At 37.7% G+C, this 11,182-nt stretch overlaps 1 protein-coding gene across 1 annotated transcript; it reads left to right on the top strand.

Moving 5' to 3' along the window:
• Positions 1 to 2,911: 2,911 nt before the first annotated feature.
• On the top strand, positions 2,912 to 10,842 carry LOC131857548 (uncharacterized). The gene is made up of 2 exons (XM_059210220.1): positions 2,912 to 3,181; positions 10,714 to 10,842. The coding sequence occupies exons 1-2, from the start codon at positions 2,912 to 2,914 to the stop codon at positions 10,840 to 10,842; spliced, it is 399 nt and encodes a 132-aa protein (XP_059066203.1).
• Positions 10,843 to 11,182: the final 340 nt, after the last annotated feature.

Here is an 11,182-nt window from a genome sequence, read left to right on the forward strand (position 1 = left end):
AGGTGAATTTTTTGAGAAGGTTTGTCCCAGATTTTGTGGAGACCACTAGGTATATAATGAATATGATGAGTGAGAAGAAAGAATTTAAATGGAATGAAGATGAGAATAAAGAATTTGAAGCAATAAAAGAGGCCATTGCACAGGCCCCCACGCTTATTAATCCAAAATTTAAGGACTTTATCATTTATTGTTACACCACTAAGCACACCATGTCAAGAATCTTGTTGCAAAAGATGAAGAGGATGTGGAAGTTCCTATAGTGTTCATGAGAGTACCATTGAAAAAGCATGAATTAAAGTATTCATTGATGGAAAAACAAGCAACAGTAAAACCTATGAAACATTTTAGATATTACATTCTTCATTCCCATGCAATAGTTTACATACCCCATTCTATTGTGAAGAGTATATTGACATAACAAGACATTGGAATGAATAATAGGGCAATGCTGGTTTCAAAGATACATGAGTTCAATTTGGATATCAAACCAACAAAGCTAGTAAGAGGCCAAGGCTTATGTAAGTTGATTGCACAAAGTAAAAGTTGAGTTGAAGATGATTTGCCGATGGTCCTTTTGGTAGGCCTACAAGATCATTGGTTTACTGATGTGGCCTTCTATTTGACCTATGGAGAGTGTCCTGCACATTTTTCTCCCAGAGAGAAACGAAACTTGAGATTAAAAGCAGCCAAGTATGTTATTTTTGATGACGTATTATATAAAAAGGGATTGGATGGCACTTTCCTTCGATGCATGGACAAAATACATCAGGAGGTCTTGTTGAAAATATTTCATGATGATGCTTGTGTTGGCCATTTCTCTTCCACCGTCACTTCTTACAAGATATTAAGAAATTGTTGTTACTGGCCTATAATGTTTAAAGATGCATATGCTTGGGTTACCAATTGTGAGAAATGCAAGTTATTCACAGGAGAGCCACAGCTCGCCTATTTACCTCTCAGACCAGTGGTTATAGAAGAACCTTTCAAACAATGGGGTTTAGATTTCATAGGTCCATTATCACCTTCTTCCAGTGCTGGGCACACACATATTCTTACGACCACTGATTATTTCATTAAATAGGTAGAAGCAACACCTGTCAAAGGGACAACCTCAGAGGTGGTTTGTAAGTTCTTGAAGGAGAATATCCTGGTCCATTTTGGAGTACCTCTAAAAATAGTGACTGATAATACCACAAGATTTTCCTCTGTTGAAAATTCTCTGTTTTGTTATGATCATGGAATCTCTTTGTGATGGGATGGGGTTTGGGATAGACTAGCCTAGTCTATGCTCTTGGATCCTTTCCTTGGATCTCCTAGTACTCTCCTCACACCCTAGGGTCTCTAGGACTTCCTTTTCTTGAGGAATCCCCTGACCTTTCCCAATCCACCCACCAATGAGTTGCTATGCTACTCCTAAGGTCTCAGCTACTCATGAGACTCAAAATCCCTTACTATGGCTAATAAGGGCTAATCTTGTTCCACACCTTCCAAGGTCTTAGAAAGGTTGTTTTAGGTCTTAAACCATGTTTTACATCCCTCCATGTTCCCCCAAGAAGTCGCTACCTTCATCCTTTCTACCGATTTCACTGTTTGTGTTTTTGCTTACAAAACAGGGCTACAAGGATTAGGACCAATTAGGCCTCCTAACCGGTCTTCTAGGGCTCCCTCTCACAAACGATGCACAAAAAACCCTAACTCCCAAAATGGGCTGCCATTCAATTGGCAAGGGCTCAAGGATTTTCTAAGTTTTGGGCCTCCAAGTGACCGTACAGTGCCTAGGGTGAATTTTGGGGTTTTTAAGGGTTTTGTGAGGGTTTCTAGGGTCTGCCTGGGTCACAGTGAGTACTTTAGGTTTTAACCACCTTGTTTGGATTGGTGGAGGCTCCTCCTTCACACCAATGATGCTTCAAACAATCCTCTACACTTCCTCCAAAGGATGATCTCTCCACTAACCAACCTTTCTCTCCAAGACCTCTGCACCAACAACCATTCCTAACCAGGCACTGTCTAGTCTCACCTAGGAATGGGCCTTTGCTTGGCCTCCTTGCATTTCCAAGGGCCTTGCTTTCTTGGGAATATAGTACAGGGTCTTCACTCTCATTCCCCATGGTTTCATGGTGTTTCCACAATGGGGAATGGAGTTAAGACTTCATTTACACAATCATGTCCAAAACTGGACAGTAAGAAGACAGTTTACAAACTATTTACAAACTTACTCAATCTGCAGGTAAAAACCTAAACTAACTACTTGAAATGAAAGTATTTGCACCATGAAAGAAAAACCACATAGTTTTGGATGTATCTCAATCCATTAATTTGCTTGTTTCCTTCATTCAAACTAACTGGTAACAATTTTACAGTCTCAATCTGATCTTTCTGCTAGGGCCATACAAAGTCTGACATCCAACCAATCATTTAGGGTTTGCAAGTACTTATACTACCTTTGCCTCGGTTTGTGTGCCAAAATTAGGGCTCTCCACACACAACAAGGGTCTAAGACCATTTTGGGTGGAAACGTTGCTTGACAGCTTTTAAAAGTTGTCATGCAACTTTTGCATCTTTTGAGCAACTTTTCCATTGTTGCTTTTCATGACTCCTAGGCCTATTTTGGGCTATCCTAAGAAAATCAACATGCCAATAAGGCCTAACACACACTCCTAGCACACTCAACCTCTCCTACACAATAAATCACACAAACACTAAGGACCTACAACTAGGACCTAGTCTAACAAACATGAGCTCATGGCTCTTATTCATGTACAATGGCTTCATAAGAAGCATAACACCAACAAAACAAAGAAAGAGAATGAGTTTGGAAGGGTGCTCTTGCACCACTTTAGCTCATTCTTCAGACTATTACCCATAGGGCAATGGTCAAGCAGAGTCCAGTTACATGAATTTGATTAACATCATGGAAAAGTTGGTGAGTGAAAATTCAAAAGATTGGCACAAGAAGTTGTATGAAGCTCTGTGGGCAGATAGAACAACACCAAAAAGAACTATTGGAATGTCACCTTTTGAGCTTGTGTATGGAGTTGGTGCTCAACTCTCACTTCCTCTAGAGTTAGCAGCTTCCAAATTGCAAACAGTAGTTGAAGATGTGTATTTTCAGGATGCATTGGAGAAAAGAGTTATGTATTTGGCTAAGATTGAAGAAGAAAGAGAAAAGCTGGTGGATCATGTTAGCACATATTTTAAAAAATATTTTTGTGCTATATATGGATTCTTTTTGCATATAGATCCATCATAAGAGCATTTATTGCTGGGTTGTATGTGCAGGAGTTATGTTGCAGTGTCTTAATAAAAAGGCATCACTTGGGCATATTCAAGGGAAGTGTTGAGTGAAATGGCATTCTGGTAATCCTCATCTTCACAACTAGTCTCATTGCAAGAGAAATTTTTGAAAGGTCAGCATAGAGAAGGGTTGAGAGAATTTTCAGAGATATAAATGGTATGGGATAAATCTTTTAGTATGGTTATTAAAAGCTGCATCCATGGAGAAAGGCTTCTTTTGTTAAAAATTCAAAAAAATTGCTTATTAGCATAAGTTACCCTGATGAGATCACACAAGGAGAAAGGAGTATTTTGATCGGAGTAACTCATGCTGACAATGTTTCCTAATGTGAGACCGGCAAGAAAAGGTGCGACTAAGTGGAAATCCATTGGGGTGAGCTATGATGATGAAGTCAGAGTCATCGGAGTAACATATGTTATCGACAACGAGGTAAATTTTTTTATCTTGATACCTGATGGGGTTATCGGTTGAGCTCTGGCCGACAACCAATGGGGTAATGTATTCATAGCGATGACATCAGGTTATCGGGAGGTCCTAATTTATGTTACCTTGATACCCAATGCACTAAGTGGAGAAGGTGACTTTATCGGAGAGACTCTCTCCGATAAAGTGGTACCAAGGAAGAAAGGAAGCAAGACTCATCAGGATAACATACATTGTTGGGAGATGCGTTTTGGGTTGTTCCGATGCCCAATGAGGAAAATGAGCTTGGCACAAAAAAAGTGACTACATCGGGAAAGCCTACACCGATAGACCGAAGTAACCCGATAAGGAGAGTAAGGTGCAAGAAGACTCATTGGGATAGCTTACGCTATCGGAGAAACATTTTTAGAGTTGTGTTGATGCCCAATGTGTAGGATGCCACAGAGTGTGGATCTATCAAGGAGACTATAACTATTGGAAGCAAGGAAAATACGCTACTCCAATGCCCGATGAAGCAATCGGTGAAAGTTACGTCGATCAAAAGAAAGTTAGATGTCATGGGACCATCAGATGGAGTATTAAGTGACTTCATTCCGAAGGCCGATGGAGTAAGTGGAGGAATAAATAGAAGAAGGTTTCATCGAAGACACATACCCTGATGTGACATAAAGAAAAGCTGACTAATAGAAAGGAATGGTGGATCCATCGGGATAAGTCAAGCTTTGAGGAATAATGTGAAACGATCGGGGCGAGATCAGATGGATTGATCGGAATGACCTACACCAATCAGAAAGACAAAAAGGTAATTGAAGGAACGCAAAATACGTATGGTGCCAAGTAATTGAATTATTAGGTGGGGTTACGCCGATTAGCCGTTAGAATGTCTAATATGATAGCCATTATTTAATGCTCACTATCAAGTGGGTTGGATCCACATGAATCAAATCTGATAAGTTTTTGATTATTACAAACTCTAGCCGTTGCATATCCATCATAAAAAAAGATTTTTTGTGCTAGAATTATTCACAATTTTTTCAGCCACCAACATTGAAATTGCAGACAAGAAGAATGAGTAATTTAAGAATCCAAGAATTTAATCATGGAGGCTTCTGGTTCACAAGGGGAAAAGAAAGGTCATAGAGATTTCAGATACACAGTCAACTAAATAAAAAAAGAAGTCTGTGGAGGGTGTGAAAAAATGAAAGTTGAATTGAGACATGATTTACCAGATGGAGTCATTCGGTGCTAAGTCAAGGAGGTCTAAAACCAATTTTCTGCCCAAGGATCAATTGGAAGATAATCACAAAGGGGTTGGAGATATCTGGACAACCATAAGGGGCCACAAATTATTTTTATATCACTACCTCAGGCGGAACAAGGAGATGCCATTGTTGAACCCTTGGATGACAAATTTGGGAAGACTGGTGGTCCCAAATGTTTTTCTGAATCTCAAATTATTGGAATTTCTCACCAAGAAGTACAACAAAGAAAAAAGATGCATCCAATTTCCCAATGGGGATCCATTCATCTAGATATCTACTGGGTCTATTCAAGAGGTTTTCGACATGTCTTATGAGCCCTACATGCCCCTATCCTTTATAGACCTAGAAGGAGAGTATACCCAAATGGACACCGCTCACACAGTGTGGAAGTTGGCAATTCAAAAGAAGGAGAAGGGATGACTCATGGAGCAGGATGGTCCTCCTTTTGAAATTACCCTGTTCAGACAATACTTGCACTACACATATTGGGCATGCAACCAAGTCTGCAGGGAAGAAGTTCCTGATGTTACAAGAATAGGCCCATTAGTATTGGCTGCAGACATTCAAATGCATGAGCCAAGGACATTTGATTACGCAACTTACTTGGCAGAGAAGCTGCATGAAGGATTTTTGAGTTTGCAAATAGAGCCTAACCCTACTTTCAAATTTTACTCATTGCTAATGCATATGATTTTGTTTAATGGTCAGATGCAAGGTTTGTGGCCAGGAGAATTAAAGGTGACTTCCAGGAACAAAGAGGGAAAAAACCAACCAATTCAATTATGGGTATCCCTATGGGACTCAAGGTTTGACAAATCACACTATGTGTTGTTTGAAGAATATTTTGTCAAGCCCTTGTATGGATTGTTTGGAGTAGAATGTGATGGGTCTATCTCATAGGAGATTAAGAGATTCTTGAGACCCCATGCTTTTGGAGACACTAGGGTCAACCACAATTGGGGTGACTGGTTTGTATGCCAAAATTTCACTTTTTTTAGGGTTTATGGTTTTGAGGGTGTTCCATAAATGTTGCCTACATTAGTTCCTGATAGGATTGTTTATTTATAGATTTTTAGGAAACTTAGAATGTCAAATGCAAATAATTTGGGTGGTGCACACAAGCAGGTATTTATGATCGACACTTTGCATTTTGGAGACTTCACCATTGTATTTGCCAAGGCTTATAAAGTGATAGAAAAGAAGCTAGTAGAGGAGTACAATTTGTAGGAATACCAAGCTTGGAAAAATTATGATCTAGAGGGATATATCCACCACTGCATGAACAGCCAGAACCTGGGAGAATATTTGCACATACCCATGGAGGCTGAGGATTTATTTAGAAACAAGCAATGAGATGAGGCTAGTGCAATCTTAGAGGAATTGAACCAAAAAGTGGAAGAGCGAAAGAAAAGGCTTCAAGAACTAAAAGAAGAAGGAAACTCTGAGGGTGGGTCTGATGAGAATATAGTTTTATCAACCCTCCATGCACTTGAATTAGAAGAAGTGGCAGAGAGCCAGGAGCAAGCCATGGTGAGAATAAATGCCAAAGATGTGAGAATGGAAGAGCATGTGGCTTTTGTTGTAGATGAATTTTTTGTATATTCCAAAGAGTTTAAGTCATTCTTGTACCATTACAAATGGAAAAAGTTGAGGGAAAGCATCCCAAATATTACCTCAAAAAATGAAGCAAAAATGCTTAAAAAATTGAAAGAAGACATCGATGTAGAAGTGGCCACAATGACACCATAGAGAGGGAGACAACTTCTCAATGAGGAAGGTGTCATTTTGTTCCCAAGATGGGACTTAAGTGCTTCTTTCATTTTTTACAGCTTGTTACATTCTAATAGAAAGGATGTAAAGTGAGACATACAGGGTGTTGATGACATTTTTATTGGATCGAGATATGATCCAAATGAAGAGGAAATGTTGCTTTGGGCCCTATACCCTCCAAATAAAAGGCCCAATATTATAGACGTAGATAAGGTATTTGGGCACATGATGAGGCTGAAAGTGGGAGAAGTTAATCCAATTGTCATTATAGATTTGGGGATTGACATTGTAAAACTGAATAAGGCCCAAATACAGTGGGTGTTAAAAGAGGGTAAAAAATACAAGAATTTATATGAAGACCTGTAGATAAGTCATGGTCATGAAGTACCATAGATAACTGACACTGGTGTGTAGTGGAAAAATAAATATGAGGACCAAATGAAAGAAAACATTAAGCTAAGAAGGCAAATTAGGACTACCAGGGTAGATGCTGCTTGTGTTTTGTTGACAAACAGGTTTGAGAACTTGTTGGAAGTCCTCAAAGAATTATGAACAAATTGTCAGAAGACCCAAGATAATATGGATTCTCATGAAAGAACTTTGAAGAGGTTGAAGGTATTGTTGAAAGAGAAGAGTGTCGATGAGAAAGTTGTTGAGAAGATCCAGAGAAGGTTGAACAAGCATAAGGTATTTGGTGTAGACATCAAGCTGGAATTTACCGATTGTAAATATATTGTTAGGTATGGTGTACTAGATATTGTGGATGATGTAGAGTAGTTAAAGGACAAAGGGATTTGGATTACAGAATGCCAAAATGTAGTCAACACATCCCTTAATGTTGCCCGAGCAGATGTTTTAGATATGAAGGAGACAGGTGAGCAGATGGAAAGATTGGTTAACATGGAGATCGTTGTCAGGGATACTATATTCAACACCAACACTCACAAGGATAACAAGTATTTGGAGCACATACAAAAGTGTGATACAATACTGGATGACCAAAACTAATTTTTATATTTTGTATCTAGTAGTTAAGTAGTTAGGTGTTAGGTTTTAGTCAAGTTTAGTTTAACAAGATGAAAGGGTGTGTCCATTCATTTGAATCCTTTGGCTCATATATATGTTGTGAGTCATTTTTGTATCATAAGAGATAGATAATATTCTGCCTCTGGCTAGGCTACAAGTGTTATGTTTTAGAAAAGTCTAATAGGAATGAGGAGTTTATTTTGTGTAAACTGAATGTATTGGAGTATTTGTAAGTGCAGTTTTTTTGTACATTCTTATTCTAGAAGTTAATATACAACATTTCATGTTTTTATCTTTAGATTTTTATGTGTAATTTTGTGTTTGATGGAATCACATGTCCTCTTGATAAATCTTTTAGATTTGTTGTGATGTGCCATCACATGATGTTGTATTGAATATAAAATTGGGTTTTTATTGTTCATGCAACACATAATGAAACTTTCATAGTGATGGTCTTATAATTGTCTCTTGAGTTGATAGTGATCTTTGTCCACAAAGTTATTCATTAATGGTCAGATATAAGGCACTGGTTTGTTATTAATCTTTGCTGAATAATTTTGTATACATTAGGTCCTTATCAAAGAAACAAATCTTCTAATTTATATTAGTATTGCTCTTTTTCATAATGGCTTAAATCCCTAACAATAATCTTTTACATAACACAACTATATTCACACTTATTTATCAGTTTTAAAGGTATTCAATAAAAAGCACTTTTGTTAGCATGATTGCAGGAAAACCTTTTGCCATCCCTGCAATTGCTAACTCCCACAATTTAAATTCACTTAAAATAAACCTCTTTTGTGCTTGAGAGTGTAAGGTACACCCACTCGGGTTTAGTGGATCCTAAAGTGCAGAGGGATTTGGTCTTCGACCATCCCTGTTCGTTGGCCAAGGCTGATTGGATCAACTAAGGATTAGGCAAGTCTTTGGTTTCCTAATCTGTATTTTTGGGCACCAACAGATTGGTGACTTTGCTGGGGAGTTGTCTTAGGAAGTATTTAGAGTCTTTGATGGTTTTTTTTAGACTCTACTGGAGGAAAGATCCTAGAAGATTAATAAAGGATATTGTTCCTCTTAGGAGGTGGTGACTCTACATTTAATACATGAATAATAGTTGGTATTTTGAGAAAGTAAGAGAAACCCCTAGGCATTTATCAATAAAATTAATGCAGGGGAGAACATCTCTGCATAAGGGACAATATACTCTTGTTTAGTTGAGTCCAAAGAAAAGACACAAAGAAAAGAAATCAACAAGAAGTATGGCATTTGGGGGTTATAAGAATTTTCCTAGAAGAGAGGATGGCTCTTCATCTGGTGATAAGTTTGAAAATCTAGAGGAAAATCCTTTCTATGTCTTAAATGCAAAAGATAATAATGGTGGCCATGATGAAACCCTGACTGCTGAGGAACAAGAGGAAAGGCAATGGGATGAAATCATACTTAAAATGGCTAACTTAAATAGAGATGAATCCAAAATGGCAAAGGCTCTTAGGAGACAACCAGATTTGGTATTGCAAAAACTAGGGTTACAAAGAGATACAATTCAAAGCCCTAGGTCAGAAGGGATAGAGGAAAAAAGTAAAGGTGAGGGAGGTAGGCCAACAAGTCCTAAATATAATCCCCCTCATATGAGAATAATAGAGCAGCCTTTTGTAACTTTTGATAACTTGTTATTAAATGGAGGTAGAAGATGGAGGGATGTGCATAGGGATCAAAGTGAGGAAAGGCAGAGAAACAACCAAGATAATGGAGGAAGAAATGGAAATGGGGGAAATGATGGAAACTAGAATAACAAAAATAGGGGTAACAATATAAATAATAATAGAGGAAGTAATGGGTATGACATTAACCAAAATAATGGAAATAATAGAGGTAATAATGAAAATTATGGAAATGGTAATGGTGGAGATAGAAACAACAATATGGCAATGGAGATAATAATGGTGGTGCAAAAATGGGAACAATGGTAATTATGGTAGAAATGGTGGATTCAACAAAGGAAATATGAACAATCAGAACAACAATTAGGTTGGCAGATGACCTATGATCATTGAAAGATATAGGTAGTTGGATTTCATTAGCATTGTTTGTTATCCAAATCAGATCACTAATGATTTAAGATTAGCCATCCCCAAATTCTCAGGAAATGGAATTGATTTAGTAGAAAAACATGTAGTTAATGTAAAAAATACCATTGAAGAATTTGAAGTTCCTCATGAGGATGTATTCATGAATTTGTTTGTTCAATCTTTGACAGAAGATGCAGGAGAATGGTATAGAAGCCTTCCTAATGGATGTATTGGCAACTGGCAAGAATTTGCAACATTGTTCTTAAAAGTTGGAGATCACAATGATCCTTCATTTGCATCCCATGAATTGACAAGCATATAGAAGAATCAAAATAAATTAGTAGCTGAGTTTAATAAAAGATTTAATAAAGTATTAAATAGAATACCCAGAGATGTCAGACCTGTTGATTCATTTCTGATTAACTTTTATTTGAGTGCTTTTGACAACAAAACCCATTATGAGATTTTGTCTCATAGACCTGATACTCTACAACAAGCATTCAAGACAACTGCTACCATTGAGGATAACAAGAAAGTTGCTGGGAAGGTTGCCAAGAGAGATGATCTGAAGTTATACAATACTAGGGTTCCCAAGAAATATGAGCTTACTCAGATCATGGACAAGCTTAAGGGCCTAAAGGGTAAGCAAAATCCTAATGAAAAGCCACCATATAGAAACAATAAACAAATGAATTACAATAGACCGAGACTACATGATATGCCATATAACACAAACTGGAAGGATGGGAAGCCAATGAAGCCTAATGTAAGCAAAGAAACTCCTGATCCACTGAAGAAGGTCACAAATTTTGTAGATGAATATCCATGGTGTGATGTTTGTAATTTACCTCATGTTGCTGAACAGTGCGTGATTGCCCAAGGTTTGACAGAGGAGGAAAATCATAATGAGGATTGTGAACCTACTGTAAATGTACTTTCATCTGATCCAAATTGGGGAAGGGATGAAGATTCATCCGAGGGAGAATTTTTTTGATGTGCATCAAATGAGAGAAAACCAACATTATAGTATACAACAGGTCTTTTCAGATGATGATGATGAAGACATTTCAGCTTTGAGAAGATTGTTTTAGGATGGTACAATGCCTTCACTAAGGAACTTAACTGAGGAAGAAAAGAAAGCCTTCACTATTGAAGTAGTAGAACAAGTTAAGAGCAATTATCAGTTGAGAAATAGGAATGTAAATAATGAGTAGGGCAAGCTAGCAAGTATGTTTGCCAAAATTAAAAAACTAGATGGGAACAAAGACCACTTTCAAAAGTAAGGATGCAAATGCCAAAAAGGGAAAGGAAGCAATGCCAGAACAGGCCAAGAA

The sequence above is a fragment of the Cryptomeria japonica genome, chromosome 8 (genome assembly GCF_030272615.1).
Source record: "Cryptomeria japonica chromosome 8, Sugi_1.0, whole genome shotgun sequence".
Classification (NCBI taxonomy): domain Eukaryota; kingdom Viridiplantae; phylum Streptophyta; class Pinopsida; order Cupressales; family Cupressaceae; genus Cryptomeria; species Cryptomeria japonica.

Coding starts and splice junctions, on each gene's coding strand:
- LOC131857548 (XM_059210220.1), top strand. CDS start 2,912: ATGGAAAAGTTGGTGAGTGAAAATTCAAAAGATTGGCACAAGAAGTTG. Junction 3,182..10,713: donor GAGAAAAGCTGGTGGATCAT/GTTAGCACATAT, acceptor GTTGCTGAACAG/TGCGTGATTGCCCAAGGTTT.